This window comes from Thamnophis sirtalis, unplaced genomic scaffold (genome assembly GCF_051295495.1).
Source record: "Thamnophis sirtalis isolate CommonGarterSnake01/CBP01778 unplaced genomic scaffold, rThaSir2_p1.2 scaffold_9, whole genome shotgun sequence".
In the NCBI taxonomy this organism is placed as follows: Eukaryota; Metazoa; Chordata; class Lepidosauria; order Squamata; family Natricidae; genus Thamnophis; species Thamnophis sirtalis.
In genome coordinates, this window is record NW_028261389.1 from 18,543,682 (window position 1) to 18,566,122 (window position 22,441).

The window sequence follows — 22,441 nt, forward strand, 5'->3', positions numbered from 1 at the left end:
CGATGTTTTTCCCACGATGTTTGTGGAGCTGGGGTGGGTGTGGCCTGCATGTGATGCATCCGGCCTGCAGGCTGCCAGTTTGACACCTCCTGATGTAGGAAGAAAGTTGAAACTGGGCCTAAAGTGCTTTGAAATTGGATGAATTCTTTTTGAATAGCCCACATAGGTAATCCTAATTTAGCAACCATAATTAGGACCAGCAACTTGGTTGTTAAGCAAAGTGGCCATTGTTGAAACTATAACTGTACTTACAATCTTTCCTTCCTTTATAGACCTGTAAAGGTCATTAATGTAATGATTGGCCATAAAGTTACTTTTTTCCCCATCCCTGTTGTAACTGCAAATGGTTGCGAAATGAGGCAGTCATTAAATAAGGATTCTGTGTTATATTTTATATTTTTGAACATTTGACACAAGGAAACTAACATCTGATTATATAAGTGGCTTCCCCTTTGATGATGCGCTGCTTTAATGAGCTTTAATATGCAATCCTTTCAGAGAAAATTACTGACACTTCAGACATCTGAGAAAAATCTAAGTGTTTTCAATGTGATTACAGTGTCATTTCTAGAAAGAGAAGTTGGGATGCTCAGAATAAGTTAGTTAAATTCATATCCGTTAACAATCTTATTGATTTCTGGATAAGAATGAAAATAACTTAGCAGGGGTGAAATCCACTTACCTTTGCTACCAGCTTATCTGCAAAGGTAAGCGAACAGCGAGGGGTGGGAATCCCCTGTGCCACTTGATTTAGATTACCATATTTTTCGGAGTATAAGACACACCTTTTTCCCTCAAAAAAGAGGGTGGAAATCTGGGTGTGTCTTATACTCTGAATGCAGCATTTTTGGCCTCCCTAAACCCTGCCCCCTTTGCAAAAATGGCCATGCATTGCCTTTAGGAGGCTTCCAGAGTGCTCCCGGGGTCCGGGGAGAGCAAAAATGAGTGAAAAATGGGCCATTTTGCTCCCCTCCCAGCCCCCAGGAGCACTCTATAAGCCTCCTAAAGACTTTGCACGCTCTTTTTTTGACACAAAATGGGCCCTTTTTTGCTCTTTTTTGGCTCTTCCCGGCCCCCAGGAGCACTCTATAAGCCTCCTAAAGGCTATTCATGCCCTTTTTTGACAAAAAATGAGCCCGTTTTTGTGAAAAATGAGCCGTTTTTGGGAGGTCTACAGAATGCAATAACTTTTTAAAAAAATTTGCTTCTTCAAAATCTTGGTGCGTCTTATGCTCTGAAAAATACGGTAATATAAATCAGCATCACAGCTGATCATCGGAAAAACTGGTTTGCCCAGACCGGTAGCATTTTTTTTACTTCCGGTTGGGGGAGCAGGTAACATTTTTACTACCAGTTCGTGCAAACCGGTCCAAACTGGTAGCATTTCACACACAAACACACCCCTGTAACTTAGGTTCATGATATTTTGGATGGATTATTGGTAGAATGAACAGTAGACCAATAGATTGCAGTTATCTGTCTTTTTAGATATCTAGGATGTAAAAAAAAAAAGGCCAAAGCAAACCCACAAAACATATTAATGTATGCAAGTTAGTAATAAGAGTAGGCATTGCTCTCTATTGAAGTGTTCTTGCAATGAATGAATACATCTATCTTTAGGTAATCCAAGAAACATCCTTCAGCAGGGCATAATGTTGACTGATATAATGTTAATTTCTAAATTATTAGAACATCAGTTATGAATCTAAAGTAATGAAAAAAACTTGCCTTGAATATTTTGTAAATGAACTCCTGGCACTCTCTTGAAGAATGTGAGTGTGGTGGTACTTCAAAAGATTTTGAAGGCATCACACTGAAGAAGACAAGTTTTAAAGTCGCTGCTTTGAATAGCACTGGTGTGTGAAATTCCTATGGATATGAAAAGTAGTGTTGCTTTTTCTTTGCAGTGCCTCCAAAGCCATTACATCTGCAGAATTCACAGTCATCCATTACTCACCAAACCTCTAAGTCTAAAGCTTTGTATACCACGAAGCCAAGAATGGAGGAAATTACACCTATCTCTTCTTGTGTCTCGAAAGAAAAATCTAGTAAAGTGTCTGATCTCATCAGTCATTTTGAAGGAGGCAGGTAAACACATTTCATTTTATTCAAAGGTTGCAGATTGAAATGAGCGTATGTGATGATAATAAATGAAGAGGAAGAACATGTTCCATTTTTTTATGGAGAGTACAGACAGTTTGCTATGGTTGATTTATTAAATTGCACAATTTGAATGATGATGCAATATTGATTGGACCGGATCAATTTTAGACGGAAATGAAAACCAATATTATCACGGCACACAGGAGTGTGCCTGCTTACATACAATGATCAGAACTTAAGCAGAGGTAATAACTGATCTCTTTTTAAAGCTGCCTTCAGCAGGGATTAATTTTAGGGAGTGAGACATGAAGAGTGAGTAAATGTAAGAAATAGAGAAAATCGCCCAATTTCTTTCTTTTTATAACCACCTACATTTCCTCTCTTACTCATTATCACATCTCTTTTTACTTTCTCTCCCCCTCAATGTGCAGCAGGCTGGGACAGATTTCACTTGGATAGAAATCTGAATTAATTGCAATTAGTAGACTTATGCAATGAGGATGAGGGTTATATGAGGCTCCCAGGCCTGTTCATGATTTTTAGCCCGGGCTTAGGTCGAGCTGTGTCAATGCAGACTTTTGATAGCAAAAAGATAAAAAGCTAAGTTAATTCTAGTAATGTTACCAAATTAGTATAATATTGCTGCAAATATCCTTTCCCCCTATATTACCATTTTCAGTATAAGGCAAAGCCATGGTTATTCGTTTAAAAGAACTTTGGCTTTCGTTTGAGGTTTTAGAATTTGTTGTCCTTTATTTTTCAAGAGCTTGTCCATTTTATCAAGCTGATACAGGCAGTCCTCAACTTACGACCACAATTGAGTCCAAAATTTATGTTGCCAAGTGAGAAATTTGCTAAGTGAATTTCGCCCCCCTTTTTTGTGCCCCGACTTTTCTTGCCACATTTGTTAAGTGAATCGCTGCAGGTGTTAAATTAGTAACATTGTGGTTAAGTGAATCTCGCTTTCCCATTGACTTTGCTTGTCAGAAGATTGAAAAAGGGGGTCACGTGACCCCGGGACACAGCAATGATCATAAGTATGAGCCAGTTGCCAAGCATCCAAATACAAATCAAATGACCATGGGGATGCTGCAACGTTCATAAGTGTGAAAAATGTCATAAGTATTGTGGCCAGCCAGCAGAGATGGCAGCAGATTCGGACAGTGAGGAGGTTGGGGAGGTACATGGGCCAGTCCTGGAGTCTGGGAAAGGCTCTGATGAGGGCTCTGTGTCAATGTTCCCTCTAAGCTGTGCGGGTTCCCTCCTGGATAAAAGTTACTGAGAGGGGAAGTGGTGCCAGCAGCAGCAGCAGCGGCAACAGCCAACTCTCCGCGGGACGTGCAGAGCATGGTTCCATCGCGGTTTGTCAGCTAAGCCCCCATGGCTGGGCTCCCCGCCGTTGGCTCCACTTCTGAGATGCGGATGTGCGGGAGGCACTCGCCACGCAAGCAGGTGGAAACCCACGCTGGGTGTGCACATGTCTGAATCCAGCCTCTGCGTTCGGAGGATTGGTGCTCCAGGTTTTTTTCGCAGGAAGGGGGAGTCGAGCTGGTGCTCCGCGGATTTTATTTGATTTTATTGCTCGAAAAGAAAAAGAAAATAGAGGCTTCTTGGTCCGCCTGGACCGGAAAGTCAAAATCTGGAAAATTAACCTTGTTTAGGAAAGTTTTGCACTGATGGAAAAATAGTGTTTTCCAGTGAAAGTTTTTCCCCTACTTTTCCTTGTTTGCTTTTTTGGCCTCTATTCCTTCTTTTCTCTCCTCTTTTCTTTCTTCCTTTTTTCTTTCTTTTTTTCTTTCCTTCCTTCCTTCCTTCCTTCCTTTCCTCTTTCTCTTTCTTTCTTTTTTCTGCCTCTTTTCTTATCCTCCCTCCCTCCTCCCCCTTTCTCTTTCTCTCCCCTTTTTCTCTTTCTCCTCTTTCCTTTCTCTCTCTCTCTCTCTCTCTCTCTGTCTCTCTCTCTCCCTTCCTCCCACTCCCTCCTCTTCCCTCTTTGTTTGTTTCTTTATGTGCCCCAATTGCTAATCTACATCAATTGGTAATTTATTCATAACTTGCTAATATTACTACAGGCTATTGGATAGTAAGGGGGAAAGTATAAAGCATATAAAGTAATTCATAGTATGGAAAATGTGGATAGAAGAAAGTTTTGATCCTTTTCCCATAGAGAGTCATCCATTGAACTTGAATACAAGTAATCCTCAACTTACAACATTTCACTTAATGACTAAAGCTACATCAGCACTGAAAAAAAGTGATTTATGGCTGTTCTTCACACTTATGATCATTGCAGCATCCCCATGGCCACATTATCAAAATTTGGATCTTTGGCAACTGCCTCATATTTATGATGGTTGCAGTCTCCTGGGATCACCTTTTGCAACCTTCTGCCAAGCAAAGTCAGTGGGAAAGTCAGTTTGACTTAACAATCAGGTTACTGATTTAACTGCAGTGATTCACTTAACTGTAGCAAGAAAGGTTGTAAAATGGGGCAAAATTCACTTAACAAATGTCTCACTTAGCAATAGAAACTGTGGGCTCAATTATGTCCGTAGATTGAAAACTACCTGTATAGGGAGATTTCTTTACTTAATGGATATTTACATGGTAGAATTGAGTTTCAAATAACACTGATTTCGTTGTCTTGGGTGACATCTATGAAAAAAATTCAGGTGCTCAGGCATGAAAATGTGCTGCTCAAACACTATACTTTTCCGCTCACACTGAAAAAAAATTAGAGGGAACATTGCTCTGTGTCGGAGGCAGAGAGGGGGTCAGAGCCATACGTCAGTTATCGGCTGCTTCAGAGTCGAGACATCAGTGAGGCAGATAAATAGCTGGGGCCTGTTCCTAGTGTGCGCATGCGCAGAGTTGCCAGACGAAGGAACAGCTGAAGGACAGGGGTTGACTTGGGCGTAAGGCCACAGGTGGATGATAAATAGCCTTCCCAGAGGAAATAACATGATTAGCGAAAGGGGAGTGGAGTTTGCAGGAGGCAATTAGTTCACTTAATTGGTTCGTGATTCTCCGCGACTCCTTGCCAGGTTTTGCAGATATCGGCCTGTCAGCTCCCCAAGCCAGATAAGGTCCATGACTGTAAATCCTCCCTTGAAAGACTTTGCTGGATGTCAGCAGAATTCACGGGGAATTAATAAAAGGGGTTTTATTTTTATTTTTAATAAAAGAGAGCCAAGGTGGCACAGTGGTTAGGGTGCAGTACTGCAGGCCACGTCAGCTGACTGTTATCTGCAGTTCAGTGGTTCTAATCTCACCGGCTCAAGGTTGACTCAGCCTTCCATCCTTCCGAGGTGGGTGAAATGAGGACCCAGACTGTGGGGGCGATATGCTGACTCTGTAAACCGCTTAGAGAGGGCTGAAAGCCCTATGAAGCAGTATATAAGTCTAACTGCTATTGCTATTGCTATTGTTTTTGTCGGGACTAGACAAAAGGCTTCCTGCTCTTGAGAAGCCTAGGTCAGAACAGTAAGTCACTTTTTTAATGCCGTCGTAACTTCGAATGGTCACTAAATGAATTGTTGAAAGTCAAGGACTACCTGTATTTCTTGTTTGTGTCCCACCCATTTGCTCTTTTTAAGATTTCCACCCCAACAGGTTGCTAACATCCATGCTTTTTTCATAAGTCATGATTACACTGTTCCTCTTATTCGTTCTGGAATATAATTTTTTTCTTCTGTCCAATTCAGGAAAAAGGATCTGGTCATAATGAGATTCTTACTTCAGAAAGCGCATTTAATATTATCATCTACAGTAGCAGATTTCCATTAGCACTGTGTTTGCATTTCTTTGTTCCTTTCCAAGCGTAGAAGGCTCACCTGTGTCTTTTCTAAGGAGAGGCCTCCTCTTGATAGCAGTCCAAGAAGAAGTTGGATAAAATCTTTCTCTGAATGGGATAAGTCTTGAGAAGAATAGATGATTCCAAATAAATACCGCAGAGTTAATTTACTAATACCAGATGGCCTTTGTACTGACGTGACTTTCTTGATATCCTAAAACTGGACAAAGTCTTGGTAGCAAATTGTCCAGTTGTTTCATATAATATCTCCGCTTCTTCTTAACCGAAGTATCCTGCTGCTTATACTATCTAGATTTAGCATCTCTCTTATCCAAACTTATAGATGCCAACTTATTATAGAAAGACATGATGTAGGTTCCATAGTTGCAACTTACTTAAATGTTTTTATAGGACTTTCATCATATGCATCGAATGACAAAACATTAGACATCTATACATAAATCTTCTGGGGCCTCCATGTTGGTTAGCTTCATTCCGGACCAAAAATGTGTTGTCTTTTCATTCTAGAATTTTTTGTCTTGGTTTGTGGGTCTTATCTGCTGAGTAACCTAAGATGCAGGTGACTGGGAAATAGAAGATAAGGAGGCCTCATGCAAATGAACTGGCAGTTGCAGTTTAACCATTTTTAATAAAGGTAATAAAAGGGCACCATTGCAATAGGGAGTTGATTGAACTCCATTAAATATTTGGGGTCTGGTGAAATAAATTAGTCCAGCTGTTGGGTTCCATAAAAATTATCCTAGGGCAGGGGTGTCAAACTCAAGGTCCGGGGGGTCAGATCCAGCCCATGGAGTGCTTAGATCTGGCCCGTGGGGCCACCCTGGAAACAGCAAAGGACCAGCCCGTAGTGCCTCTGCCAGCAAAAATAGCAATAGCAGTTAGACTTATATACCGCTTCATAGGGCTTTCAGCCCTCTCTAAGCAGTTTACAGAGTCAGCATATTGCCCCCAACAACAATCTGGGTTCTCATTTTACCACCTCGGAAGGATGGAAGGCTGAGTCAACCCTGAGCCGGTGAGATTTGAACAGCCGAACTGCAGAACTGCAGTCAGCTGAAGTAGCCTGCAGTGCTGCATTTAACCACTGCGCCACTTCGCCAAATGGAGCTCCATTTTCACTGGCAGAGGGTTGCAGGAAGCCATGGCAGGCGAAAATGGGGCTCGGGAGCCCGTGTTCGCTGGCAGAGCTCTTGGCCCACCACAGGTGCCCACTACATGAGTGACAACAAGCTGGCCCTGCTCCCCTCCTGGCCCTGATCCCCCCCCCCGGGTCAAACACAACCCCGATGAGGCCCTCAATAAAATAGAGTTTGACACCCCTGTCTTAGGGAGAAGCAAAGATTAGAGGATACACATGGTAGAGGAATATCTTGCAGGAGGGAGTAGTTACTTTGAGCAAAGTGATAAATAGCGCTGATAAATTGGAGTGGTGCTGAAAGAGGCACCAGTAGTAAACTCAGCACATTTTGGGTGATATACAAAATCAGCATGCTTCACTAAGGCTAAAATAGGTCTTTGAACATACAATCTTGCTGTCAGAGCTGTTGTGATTTCTTTTACATCTTTTGTTCTAGTTACCTGCAAAGTGGGATTATGCTTCTGAGAGAGAAGGGGGGAGGGAGAAAGGGGACAAAGAGAGAGGGGGCGGAGAGAGAAGGGGAGAGAGAGAGAGAGAGAGAGAGAGAGAGAGAGAGAGAGAGAGAGAGAGAGAGAGAGAGAGAGAGAGAGTTACAAGTCAGCTCATACATACATCATGCTCAATGTTTACTTTGGTTTTGGCTAGGGCTACTGTATTACATCTGGACTGAAAAATATCTAGATTACTATTAGAAGGCAGCAAAAAAATAGAATTAAATTTAAAAAACGAGTGTGGTTTTTTTTTAACCTTTGCATTGCCATTGTGTTTTTTCCAATGCAGGCATGGTAGCCCTAATTTTGGCTCAGTGGGTGTGAACTTCAAATATGGGTTACACTTGTGGCTTATTACATTGTATGAAGCTAGTAAAAAACACATCATAGCCCAAACATAGCCATGTTGTTAAAGCAATTATTATGTGGTAGCCCCCTTATTATAGAAATGCCCTTAGAAGCCACATTGGTGCCACAATGTCTTTAGGAAGTTGGAAAAGGTTGGTTTTTGCTGTTATCTGGTATCCAAGGGTTTTATAATCTTTGTTTCTCCTCTTGTTTTATTTTGGATTTGGTGGACACTCTATAAACCATGGTTATCCAACCTTTTGGCTTGCTTGGGCCGCATTGAGTGAAGAGGAATGGTCTTGAGCTGTATAATATATTAAGTACAGTATATAATATAGTTAATATATAAAAATAACAAACTTCCTTTATGTTTTAATATTTTTGTTACCTTGTGGGTCTGCATTACTAACTGTCTAGGGCAGTGGTTCTCAACCTGTGGGTCGGGACCCCTTTGGGGGTTGAACGACCCTTTCACAGGGGTCGCCTAAGACCATTGGAAAAGACATATTTTCGATGGTTTTAGGAACCGAGACTCCAATTTTATGATTGGGGGTCACCACAACATGAGGAACTGTATTAAAGGGTCGCGGCATTGGGAAGGTTGAGAACCATTGGTCTAGGGCCTCATGAGCCCATGGGGCTGTGGACTGGACACTCCTAATACAGATATTGTAATAAAGGAATAAATAAGTTGGAATTTGTAATCCATAAATCATGGCTTTTTGCAAAATAGACCATAGTTTGATCAACTTGCGAATTACACAAATAATAATTATAATCTGTTTTAGCACTAGTGATAGATATAGCTGCAATAAACAGTGCTGGTTAAATGAACAAGTAGCCCGATGGTGTATAACAGTTTCCTATATTTGTTTGCATGCTTACAATGTGGTATATTTCAGATACAAATTCAGCATAAAGAATATTATATTGAGAAAAGAATTATATTCACCACAACAAGAACTCTAAGGTTCGGCGTAAGGAGCCCAAGAGTCAGGATATTTATCTTCATCTCTTGGTCAAGCTCTGCTGATTCCTGGCTCGCCGAACCAATGCCAAATTCAACAAGGTGATACTGAAACGGTTATTCACGAGCCACATCAACCAGCTTCCATTGTCCGTGTCTCGCTTAGTCCATAAAATGAAGCTCCAGGGGCGGGAAAACAAAACTGCTGTTGTGGTGGGTACTGTGACGGATGATGTTCGCATCCAGGAAATTCCCAAACTGAAGATTTGTGCCCTCAGAGTCACACAGGGAGTCTGCCGACGCATCCTGAAATCTGGAGGCCAGATCATGACTTTTGACCAGTTAGCCATGGCTGCCCCAAAGGGCCAGGGAACTGTTTTACTTTCTGGACCCAGAAAGGCCCGTCAAGTTTATTGGCATTTTGGCAAGGCTCCTAGCACCCCACACAGCCACACTAAGCCATGTCCGATCCAACGGGTGGAAATTTGAACGAGGGTGAGATTGCTGTGCCAGTCAAGGCTACAAAAACTAGAATGTTTGATAAAAAATGTAAAAGCCAATCAGTCAATTGATTTTTTTTTGCTCAAAAAAAAAGTATAAAATTAGCACCAGTAATATATGAACTCAATAGCTTCATTTAACATCAATATCAGTATTTTTAATAGGCAAAGGATATGTATATATGTGTGAACATCTTGAGATGTATTAAAAAGTAAAAATAAAATACTCAGATTGCATCCTTTTCTACGTAAAAGGAATGTAATTATTAGACTTTTTGTTCGACCATTTATGCTGTTTGTTATGGTGATGGAACTGTGTATTGACTGGAACCAGAATCTGCATAAATTTGCAATTTAGTTGTTGCCTGATGCTTTCCAGAAATTTGGGGAGGGCAGGTCTGGAAAATTACTGCAAAGACCTTAGATGAGCAAATATTATGCCACTCCTTAGAAAAGCAATTGTTGATTGGAGGGACGGACGGCGACAGTATTTTTAATAAAAACATATGTTCATTTATTTGATTTATTAGAGTAATAAAGTTCTTTTGATCAAGAGCACAAACTAATCTACACAGGGCTCCCCTCATTTCTCCTACAAGCAATCTGTTTCACAGAAGAGAGAACAAGACCTCCCCCCGCCATTTCAATATGAGTGTACCCCACATTTATACTTCTGCCTTTCTATTAAACGTACACAAAGATTAACCTTTTGTTTTTCTTTAATCTACTGCTGGGGAAAAAGGCTGGAAAATTGTGCCACTTTAGTCTGGCAACGTCATGTCAAATTCAGTGGTATGATCTTGGAATATTTCAGTCCCATGAATTGGTGCTTGGTTAAAAGCACCACATCTTGGGGTACAAAGAAGAAAGCATTTGACACAAAGAAGGGGATAGATTTCTTTCTTTTAATTCATGCACGTGCAGAGGCAAACCCACCTCCCTCTGCATAATACCTAACAATCTTCTACTTTGTCAAGAGATTTGAACCTAAGGTTCTTATATAGGACTAACAAAGAATATTTTTATTTTATTTTATTTGTCAAGGATGTACAAGATGTCCATAAACATGGACATGAACAAAAGAAATGAGTACAAATAAATGGGAACAGTAGGACAGGGATGGTAGGCACGCTGGTGCGCTTATGCACGCCCCCTTATGAACCTCTTAGGAGTGGGGTGAGGTCCATGGTAGATAGTTTGAGGTTGAAGCTGTGGGGATTTGAGGATGTAACAATGGAGTCTGGTAGAGCATTCCAGGTGTTTAACACTTTGTTGCTGAATTTTCGTATTTTCTGCAATCCAGTTTGGAGCAGTTTACCTTGAGTTTGTATCTATTGTTTGCTCACGTATTATTGAGGTTGAAGCTGAAGTAGTTGTTGACAGGTAGGACGTTGTAGCAAGACAATTTTGTGTACTATGCTTAGGTCATAAGTTTTGCTTTGGGTCCAGCATGGTATTTGAACCTAACTATTATAATTTCAGTGGTTATTCCTCCTTCATTATAAAGGACAGGCCTTTCTTTCAAAAAGCTGTCCTTTAGAATTATTGAATTTAATTATTATTATTTTTGTTTTTCTCTTGGATTTCCTTTGTAAAGCAAAGTTATAAACAAACAGTTTAAAATGTGTTATCCATATAAACCTCTATCAGATTTTCCTCTTTGTCCTTTATTTTTTCCAAGAAAATAATGATAATGCACATATTGGAAAGAGTTTCTGGGGAACATTTAAAAAGAACAAAGAGCTAAAAAGAAACAAGCCACTATGATAAAAATCCCTTGCTGAGTTTCTGACCATAGTCTGAGCACTAATTACTTTCAACATTTTTTTTAAATTATACCTCCTTCTCATCCTCAAATGGCAGCCTCTCTTTCTGCTATTTGACCCATTGAGGACTTCAATTCATTAATCGTGGCTTCCACCACAGAGAAATCCTGCTTACCCCCTTTCTTGCTCTTTCTCCCTCTCATTCTCTTCATCCCCATCAGGGTCATCATCATCATCATCATCATCATCCTCATTACCTCTTCAGTTCTTAGGCTCTTTTGATTATTACTTAATTCCATTTTGGACACTGCCTGGCATTGACTGACTCTAGGCCATGCACAAACAATAAAAACCAATAAGAAACAAAAATAATGTGCAATCTGAGCACATTAAACAAGCAGATAAACAAAAATAAAAACACACCCAACAAGGGGGGGTCTTCACCCCAGGCCTTGGGAGTATAAACAGGTCTCCAAGGACTTGTGGAATGTCAATAGGGTAGAAACCAAACCATTTCATGGGGTGGAATCTCATTCCAAAGGGCAGGTAGCACAGCACCAGCTGTTCTTGACACAGGAAGTCTTTCTTTGTTGCCATAAATATCTTCAAGGGTTCAATACTTCTACCTGCAAACAAAATATTTAACTTAGGATATGCTTCTGATGTGTTGTTTTCTATAGATTTCTTTCTTCTTCTTTTTTTGCTGCTTACATCAAGAAAGTTTTCAGGTATTAAAAAGTAGCCAGTTTTATAGAGCGGGAAAGATAGAGTAGCCAGAAGATGCAAGCCAGTATGTGTGTGTGTGTGTGTGTGTGTGTGTGTGTGTGTGTGTGTGTATGTATGTTTGTTTGTTTGTTTGTTTGTTTTTGGATGGATGATAGATAGATACTGTAGATAGGTAGAGATTGATAGATACTGTAGATAGATAGAGATAGATACTGTAGATAGATAGATAGATAGATAGATAGATAGATAGATAGATAGATGATAGATAGATAGATAGATAGATAGATAGATAGATGTTAGATAGATCGATAGATAGATCGATAGATAGATAAGAGAGATGATATATATATATAGAGAGAGAGATACTGTAGATAGAGAGATACTGTAGATAGATAGATAGATAGATAGATAGATAGATAGATAGATAGATAGATAGATAGATAGATATAGATACTGTAGATAGAGAGATACTGTAGATGATAGATAGATAGATAGATAGATAGATAGATAGATAGATAGATAGATAGATAGATAGATACTGTAGATAGAGATAGATACTGTAGATAGATAGATAGATAGATAGATGTTAGATAGATAGATAGATAGATAGATAGATATAGATGATAGATAGATAGATAAGAGATAGATAGATAGATAGATAGATAGATAGATAGATAGATAGATACTGTAGATAGATACTGTAGATAGATAGATAGATAGATAGATAGATAGATAGATAGATAGATAGATAGATAGATACTGTAGATAGAGAGATACTGTATATAGATACATGATTGATAAACAGAAGTTAGACATATAGATAAATAATAGATATACACGATAGATGGATAGACAGACAGATAGAAGTTAGATATATAGATAAATAATATATATATTATCTATTATCTATCTATAAATAATAGATATATAGTATATAGATAAATAATAGATATAGAAGATAAATAGATAGACAGACAGACAGAGATAATAGACAGATATACAGACGGATAACTTGGGGAGAAAGCCAGGCCTCCAGGTAAACACAAAGCCAGGCTTTCCTCACTTCAATCTAATCAACAATCTCAGTCCTCGCCTCCTTATTAATCTTTAATAAGATTACTGTTGTGAGTGAATCTCTGTCTCACAGTTGCTTTTTATACTCTGGAGTCCTTGGTGCTCTCTGAGCTTGGTTGTTTGCCTGCAGATGTTTCATTACCTAACTAGGTAACTTCATCAGTGCAGGTGAGTATGGAATTGCTCCCTGTGTTCTATATAGTAGCTTGCTCTGTCAGTTTTGGAGCGGTGTGGTCCCTTGATTAGTGCATTGCTTTAGTTTTTATACTAATTTTGCATACTTGTTTGCACGTCAGGATTCAGTTTCTGTATTTTATTCTTTTTAGCACATCCTTTTCCAATGAGCTGAAGAAAGACTCTTCTGTTTTAAATGTTGGTAAACCTCAAGGAAAATATGGACCAGTGCCATCACCTCAGACAAAATTCCTCACCCAGCATCCCCTCCACGAGCAGGGAAACAGTAGAGATTGGTCTCAGGATGTACAGAATCACACAGCCAATGGCATAATAGCACAGAATCATTGGGACTCCCAAGAGAAGCGGTCTGCCCACCGTGCCTGCAGAAACATTCAAAATGACTGTGATGCCGTTGAGAGCAGTTTGGTAAATGGAGAAAGAGGAAACACTAGTACGGACTCATTGCCAACCACAGCAACTTGCAAGGGGCCGAAGATCAAGAGCCATCTCTGGGCTCCAGGTGCCAATTCATTCCCATCTGTAAAAGAAGCTGGAGAGATGATTGCCAATAAGGAAGAGAAGCGGGTTGAGCAAAGCAGTCAGCGAGACCCTAACACGGAGACAAAGGTAAGAGGGCTGGATTGTGGCAGAAAAGTGAAATTTCACACTAGTAAAATAACATTTTGTAAAGAAGCTTCTGATTGTCCCAAGAACCGTTTTGGTAAATGCTCCACATATTCTTAGACTCGTAGAAATTTGATATGACTTTTTATTAGATTGCTTATTAGATTAGATTTATTAGATTGCATTGGAGTGTCCTTTGAAATGGTGAGCCTTGCCTTTACTGATAATCCAGTGTTTCTCAACCTTAGCAACTTGAAGATGTCTGGACTTCAACTCCCAGAATTCCCCAGCCAGCATTCGCTGGCTGGGGAATTCTAGGAGTTGAAGTCCGGACATCTTCAAGTTGCCAAGGTTGAGAAACACTGTGATAATCCTTTTCTACCAACCACTTGTTCAAAACTCAAATTTGTATAGTGGTGTTGAAAGAAAAAAAGACAACTGTTTTTTGAAGTGTCATCCGACAGTCAGATGATTCTGATTTGAGCACTTGAGCAATTGGCACACATTTATCACAGTCAACAGCCTCTATTTGGTTTATTTTTATTTGGTTGATTTTATTTTATTTTAGTACAGTTTTAATTTTTTTTGTATGATTATAAGAGTTATCCCGAGGTAAGATGGGCAGCCAATGAATTTTATAAATAAATAAAATAAAATAAAATTTGTGACACTTCACGGTCAGCTTCTGACAAGACAAACTCAGCGGGAAAACCAGCAGGAGATTGGAAGTTATGGTCACTTGATGTTGACCATAACATGGTGATTTCCTTAATGACTGCAGCTGGAACTATTATAAGTCGATGCAGTCACATGAGACATTTCACTTAATGACCGTGCTGCTTGCAACAGTTATCCTTCTCAGTTGCAGTCAGTAAGTGAGGGTTACCTGTATTTCATGATGTAAGTCTAGATATTAAGAGCCGAGGTGGCGCAGTGGTTAGGGTGCAGTACTGCAGGCCACTTCAGCTGACTGTTATCTGCAATTCAGCGGTTCTAATCTCAGCGGCTCAAGGTTGACTCAGCCTTCCATCCTTCCGAGGTGGGTGAAATGAGGACCCAGACTGTGGGGGCGATATGCTGACTCTGTAAACCGCTTAGAGAGGGCTGAAAGCCCTATGAAGCGGTGTATAAGTCTAACTGCTATTGCTATATTAGGGCCTTTCCAGACTGGGGGGCTGCTCCTGGATCATTACCGTTCCTCTGTAATGACATCTTCATGGGACACCAATTTAACATTTTTCAAAATACTGAACTCCTCCCCCTTTAAAGCAGGCACATCCCATTGGCTGAGGCTCTCCCCAGTTTCCCGCCTCTCTGTTGATCTCCTTTTCCTTCCTTCTGAATAGACACACAAGTTTGTAAAATCCAGGATGCAGCACTGGTTGGCCAGAGGCAATTATTGTCTTCTGTTGTAGGTGAGCTGGAGGGAACAAATGTCATCTCTGGCTCCACAGTGGCTGCCGTCAATAGAATTGTGGGTTTTTGTGAGAATGGCTCTGGGGGTTTGGGAATAGGTGATACATCCTGTTGTGACCATTTCCTTCTCTCTCTGTGTAGTAGGAGTACACTTTCTGTTCAACAGGGGAAGCGCTCTGGAGTAAGCGTCCTTCCTGTGAAACTGGGTGGAATGATACACTTGGTATCACCATCAATCTAGATATGAAAGCAGCTCTTAAGGAGTAGTTTGTTATGAATATAGCAATAGCAATAGCAATAGCAGTAGACTTATATACCGCTTCATAGGCCTTTCAGGCCTCTCTAAGCGGTTTACAGAGAGTCAGCATATTGCCCCCAACAATCTGGGTCCTCATTTTACCCACCTCGGAAGGATGGAAGGCTGAGTCAACCCTGAGCCGGTGAGATTTGAACCGCTGACCTGCTGATCTAGCAGTAGCCTGCAGTGCTGCTTTTAACCACTGCGCCACCTTGGCTCTAAAAGTTCCCTTCTCAATTGGAGTGGGCATTCTTGCTCAATTTTAAAACCTCTCCTGATTTCTCTAAATGGACAGAACAGTTCTTTTGCCATATATATATATAAATGGCTGTTTGTGTGTGTGTGTGTGTTCCAGCATAACTCTGGAACGCCTCAAGCAATTTCAATCAAACTGGGTACGCAGATGACTTATTCTCTTGGGGAAAAAAAATACTTGGAGGGGGGGAAAGACACTCCTAACGCCCTTCGGGGAGGGTGTTCTGTTAAGATACATCCCATTGTGCCTTAATATGACTTCTACTGTACTGCCGTAAAATGGCTTCTACTGTACAGCGTAGTGGAATTGCCATAGTAAGGGCTTCACATTACTCCATAAGGGAGCTCCCTCCGGTAAGAGGGAAAATCCAATATTACGTTTGGTCTGGACATTTTCCCCCTATAAATAAATACCCAGGCAACGCCAGGTTATCAGCTAGTGATATATAAGAAACTAATGGTGGATATCTAGAGAAGGTGATGAAAGGTATCAGCTTAGTCTGATCTTCTCACCATCTGGCTCCCTGAATTAATGTTATAGCATCTATCCTTTGATGACATTTAACACAAGTCGTCCTCCACTTACAACAGTTCACTTAGTGATCATTTGAAGTTACAATGGCATTGAAAAAAGGGACTTACGACCATTTTTCACACTTGCAGCATCCTCATAGTCATGTGATTTGTGTTCGGGTGCTTGACAACTGCTTCATATTTATGACGGTTGCAGTGTCCCGGGGTCATGTGATCCCCTTTTGTCAACAGGGGAGCCAGATTCACTTAACAGCCAAATTATAACTTAATAACTGCAGTGATTTACTTAAATGTGGAAGAGAAGTCATAAAGTAGGACAGAACTCACTTAAAAATATCTCATTTAGCAACATAAATTTTGGGTTCAATTGTGGTCATAAGTCAAAGACTGCCTGTCCCATGTCCATGGTGGGTTCCGGATTCCGTACCGGTTGGAATGGCCCCGACGTTACCCACATGGATGTGGGGCGCACGAATGCGTTGTACTTGCCTGTGACGCTTCCGCAAGCCTCCGCGACGCTCCCAAGTGTGGCCTTACCAAGGCATTATAAAGTGGTATTAACTCTTCACGTGATCTTGATTTATGCTGTTTATGTTTATGCAGTCTAGAACTGGGTTGGCTTTTTTGGCAGTTGCTGCACACTGCTGGCTCATATTTAAATGGTTGTCCACTAGGACTCCAAGATCTCTCTCACAGTTACTACTATTGAGCAAGGTACCAGATATACTGTATCTGTGCATTTTGTTTTTGTTGCCTAAATGTAGAACCTTACTCTTTTCACCATTGAATTTCATTTTATTAGATAGTGCCCAATGTTCAAGTTTGTCAAGATCCTTCTGTATCTTGAGCCTATCTTCTGGAGTGTTGGCTATTCCTGCCAGCTTGGTGTCATCTGCAAATTTGATGAATTCCCCGTTTATTCCCTCATCCAAATCATTGATGAAGATGTTGAAGAGTACTGGGCCTAAAACAGAGATTTGGGGTACTCCACTGCATACTTCCCTCCATGTAGATGCAGTTCCATTGAGGACTACACGTTGAGTGCGGTTGGTCAGCCAGTTACAAATCCAACTGGTGGTGATGCTGTCCAACCCACATTCTTCTACTTTATCTAGTAGTAGGTTATGGTCTACCTTATCAAATGCCTTACTGAAGTCCAAGTAAACTATATTGGCGGCATTCCTCTGGTCCACTAATTTTGTCACTTTGTCAAAAAATGCAATAAGATTAGTCTGGCACGATCTGTTTTTGACAAACCTATGTTGGCTTCTGGCTATTACTTTGTTTACTTCTAGGTGTTCGCTAATTCGCTGCTTGATTATCTTTTCCAGAATCTTTCCTGGTATTGAGGTCAGGCTGATAGGTCTGTAGTTTCCTGGATCTATTTTTTTTTTCCTTTTTTGAAGATGGGAACCACATCAGCTTTTTTCCAGTTCCTCTGGCAGTTCCCCAGTGCTCCAGGATCTCTGAAAGATATAGTTCAGTGGTTCTGAGATCTCGTCTGCCAGTTCCTTCAGAACCCTGGGGTGTAATCTGTCTGGTCCTGGTGATTTGAACTCGTTTAGGGTAGACAGGTGCTCACTTACCATTTTCTTCCCTATTTCAATTTGTGTTCCTAATCTGATTTTTGTGGTGCTGTTTTTGATAGATTGGACTGTTTTATCCCTTTGTGTAAAGACAGATGCAAAAAATGAGTTAAATAGTTTTGCTTTCTCCCTGTTACTTGTCACCTTCTTGCCACTTTCTCCCAGCAATGGACAAATTGTTTCCTTAACCCTTTTCTTGTTTTTAACATGTTGGAAGAAGCTTTTGTTTGTTATTTTTTACTTTTGTGGCAAGCCTTTTTTCATTGTGATCCTTAGCATTCCTTACTTCGTCTTTACAGGCTTGGGCTATTTGCTGATATTCTGCCTTAGTTATGTCCCCCTCTTTCCACTTTTTATAATACAAAATGTATACTGGCCTAGACAAAGTTGTTTAAGTAAATTTGATTGCATTTGTAATGAAGATTTTCTTTTGTGGCGTAATTTGTGTAAAGACTTTTGGAGGGAAAATAAGGTATAGTAGAGTATAGTAATGGATACAGGAACTGATTGTTCACTTATTTTCTATTATATAAGTCTCTTGCTCCAAATCAACCTTTCATTGCACATTCCCAGCCAACTTATAACAAGCCAAGTCAATGGAAAAAGCTGGATTTGCTTAATGAATGTGTGGATTCATTTAACAACTTCAATGATTTGCTTAACAACCATTAAAAAACTTGTAAAATTGAATACAACTCACTTAGCAACCATCTTACTGGAAATTCTGTGGTTGTAAGTTGTAAATTGAGGTCTGTATGGCTAAAGCTTTAATGCAGTAATGTCAGATTAAGCTTAAGATTAATCAGATTAAGCTACAAATTTTTTATTAAACACAGATAACTGGTCACAATTGATAGAAATGCCTCTGTAATGTTAGTTTATCTGAAATGGAAAAAACAAGCAAGCAAAATTGTAAGTTTTTGTTGAATAAATTGATACCATTAGTTAGCATTTCCAATGTTAATACTGCCCCCCCCCCAAAAAAACCCTACGTCACATTAAAAAGCATTTATGCTTGTTTTAAATAGCTCCTTTTGTTATTTTATTTCTCACTATAAGACAGACCTTGGACTGTGTGTGTGCCATTCTGATTTTTTCATAAAGTTTTCTGTTGCGGCCCAGCAGGATCCGGTTGAGCTGCTGATGGACTCGGATAGCGAGGAACCATATGAGTCTGCCCTGGACAATGTGGAGGACTCTGGGCAGGGTTCAGACTCAGAACAGGGACCAGAGAGGCTGGTTGGTCACCAGGAGGCGCCTGAGGCATGGAGCAGTGGGGAGAATCAAAGGCAGTTTGTCCCTAATGCTAGATTGAGAAGGGCTGAGAAACGGAAGCAGCAACTCCGTAGGCAGACTCACAGAAGATGATTAAGCACAGGTGGTTGTTGATTGGCCCCTCCCAAGAGAGATTATAGGTGAGGCGTTGGGAGGGGACATTTGCGGGAAACAACCGTTTGAATTAGTAGTTAAGAAATCTGTATCTGTGTATTCTAGCCGTGTCTGTTCGTCTGGAATATCTGCGTTGCTTCGTTTGAACTATCTGGGTTGCTGCAGAGCTACTCTATTGAATGTGAGTTGCCTGGGCCCTCAGCCAAAGGATTCGTTATCTCAGTAATTGAACAGTGGCAAACAGCCACGCCTGTGTTCTGGTTTATTCACAGGCCAGGGGGTCAGAACAGTTTTGTGGGCTCAGTTGACTTCAGTTCTGGAAAAAAAAAATCATTGCTTTATAAACACAGTATCTGATTGCAAAAAAAAAACAAAAAACAAACCCATTGTAGGAATTACATTTTTAAAGCTTTTTTCTAAATATAAAATTGCTTGTATTTCCAGGAAACGAATGAAGAGAAATGTTACAAAATTGCAAATGAGCTTTTGCACACTGAAAGGGCTTATGTGATTAGACTTGCTCTCTTGGATCAGGTAAGCATTTTTTTTCCCCACCTCCTTATTTTTTGTGTGTGAAGAAATGTTTTAATTTTCCAGAGTGAGTTTGCAGGATGGTCCAGAGATGGTATTACAGCAATTGGCCTCGAGACTGGGTTGAAGCTGAAGCCACGCTTCTGTGCTCCTCTCCTCTGACTCCAGTTTTAATCCAATCTGGCCAAAGAGCGGTTGTAAATTCTTGACTCCTGATCTGATTCAACTTTTCTGGACAATCCTCAACTCAACTTGCTTCCTTCTCCCAAGGAGACCCTTCCTTCACTTCCCAGTAAGTACTGCTATTAGCTGCGGTTTTTCCAGCCACTCGAGAGTTAAATCTCAAGGCTTGGAGGCTCCGGTGGCTGGGTTGCTGTCCTGGTGTCCATTTTGGCCAGCGACCACATGGAACTCTGAGAGGGCAGATCAGCGCCGGTGGGGGCTAAAGTGGCCAGTTGGGCTACTGTACACCTCCCCCCCACCTCTCCTTCCCGAGGTCATCCAGAAGGTAGTCAGAGAGCAGGCCGAAGTAATCCTAGTGGTCCCCTACTGGCCCAGGAGGGCTTGGTTTGTGGACCTGCTGAGTCTGTCGGCAGAGAGACCGTGGAATTCCCTGGGGGAAGGTGAGATTGCTACAGGGGAAGTTGGTCCATCCAGATCCACAGTGGCTCCAACTGGCTGCGTGGAGATTGAGTGGGAGCGTCTGAGAGGCGCCCTTCTGTCCCAAAAGGTGATCAGAACCATTGAGGCCTCCGCAGACAGTCAACTAACAGGATTTACAATTCCACTTGGGAGACGTTTGTCTCCTGGTGCCAGGCTGCGCACGTGACCCCCTCCAGGGCCACAGTCCCTCAACTCCTGGATTTCCTCCAGGAGGTCTGGACAAGGACCTGTCCCTAGCCATGGTTAGGAGACAGTTGGTGACACTGGCCACCATGCTACCAGGGGAGAGGCCCACTCCGCTCTCTCGTTTGCCCTTAGTTAAAAGGTTCCTCAAGGGGGCGGCCCCACCTTCGTCCACCACCAGTCCACAAGTTTCCTACGTGGCTCCTTCCCACGGTACTACGGGCCCTTATAGCTGAGCCTTTTGAACCACTCCAGACAGTTAGCTGGAAGCTCCTCACTTGTAAAGTTGTGTTCCTGGTGTCTATCACCTCGGCTAGGCGAGTCTCGGAGCTGGGGGCTCTCTCCTCCAGGGAGGATCTATGCACGTTACACAATAACAGGGTAGTGCTACGCCTGGACCTGCCTTTCCTGCCAAAGGTAAACATGGTCTTCCACCAGGCGCAGGAGGTGGTTCTTCCGGACTTCTGTCCAGACTCGACCAGAGAGCGGGAGCACAGTTGGCACTGTTTAGATGTAAGAAGGGCCTTACAGATTTACCTAAGGCGCACAGCGGAGTTTCGTAGGTCTGAGGCTCTGTTTGTGTCATTCCAACCCTCGTCGCTAGGAAAGAGTTACTCCCCATCCACCATTAGCCGGTGGATCGGTCTGGCCATTGCCCTCACCTACGAGGCATAGAACTTACCGGTTTCGGACGGCATCACGGCCCACTCCACTAGGAGTGCGGCCACTTTGGCGGCCTGGGCCTCCCAGGGCCCTATAGAAGACATCTGCAGGGCAGCGACGTGGGCATCCCCGTCGCCCTCACATCTGGCACTACAGGCGGGATGCCTTCGCATCTTCCGACGTGGCGTTCGGCTGCAGGGTCCTGCAACAGGTCCTGTTGGATCAGTGAGGGCCCACCCTTGGGGTGAAACTTGGGTATGTCCCATCTCTGGACCATCCTGCAAACTAACTCTGGAAAATGACAGTTGATCTTATCTGAACTGTTATTTTAAGAGGTGTTTGCAGGATGGGCCAATTCCCACCCTAGATTAGATAGACAGTATTGGCGGGTGGAGGTGTCTCCTTTGTGACTTGTTTTCAGGATCTCGGGAGCGCATACTGCATTGAAACTGGAGTCAGAGGACAGGAGCCCAGAGGCGTGGCTTCAGCTTCAACCCAGTCTCGAGGCCAATTGGCTATGATAATACCATCTCTGGCCCATCCTGCAAACACCTCTTAAAATAACAGTTCAGTTCTGTCATTCTGTATAAGAAGAAATTATTTTGCTTGAGTCACATGCAATGCTAATCCATAACACGGTGAAAAACGTGGTCTTAAGAGTTATGTATAAAATAAATCATGTAAAGGAAAGCTTTTTATCTGAATCTGTTTTGAAATTACCTTGGATTAAAACTAAAGCATATTATGTTAATCCCAGAGCTATAATTGCACTCAACAATGAACTAAAGGGCCATCAGTGAGCTGTTGGACAGCACTACTTGGTCTGTTGTGTGGATGCTTGGGTGGTTTAGGGGCAGGGAATTTTTTGCCCTTCATGGTATTGGACCTGGGTACTTGAGAGACCGCCTGCTGCCAATTGCCTCCCAAAGACCCATTAGATCACACAGATTAGGCCTCCTCCGGGTTCCGTCTACTAGCCAATGTCATCTGGCTACTACCCGGGGGAGGGCCTTCTCTCTGGCGGCTCCGTCCCTTTGGAACGAGCTCCCCGCAGAGATTCGGACCCTCACCTCTCTCCAGGCCTTCTGAAAAGCCGTTAAAACCTGGTTGTGTTGGCAGGCCTGGGGTCGATGAGTTCCCTTCCCCTCTCAAATCGTGTGGCTGTTGGCTGTTTTAAATTTCCTGTACTTTTTGTTGT

At 41.8% G+C, this 22,441-nt stretch overlaps 1 protein-coding gene and 1 pseudogene across 3 annotated transcripts in view; both read left to right on the forward strand.

Moving 5' to 3' along the window:
* The window catches only part of FGD4 (FYVE, RhoGEF and PH domain containing 4), a 140,222-nt gene that overhangs the window by 92,019 nt on the left and 25,762 nt on the right, over window positions 1-22,441 (forward strand). For all 3 annotated transcript variants that reach the window (XM_087722983.1, XM_087722982.1, XM_087722980.1), the window contains exons 3-5: window positions 1,908-2,088; window positions 13,251-13,728; window positions 19,648-19,737. In XM_087722983.1, coding sequence (XP_087579109.1) covers window positions 2,000-2,088; window positions 13,251-13,728; window positions 19,648-19,737 — 657 coding nt within the window. In that variant the 5' untranslated portion in view covers window positions 1,908-1,999. The remainder of the gene's footprint in view (window positions 1-1,907; window positions 2,089-13,250; window positions 13,729-19,647; window positions 19,738-22,441) is intronic.
* Window positions 6,468-9,401, forward strand: LOC148044057 (large ribosomal subunit protein eL18 pseudogene; annotated as a pseudogene).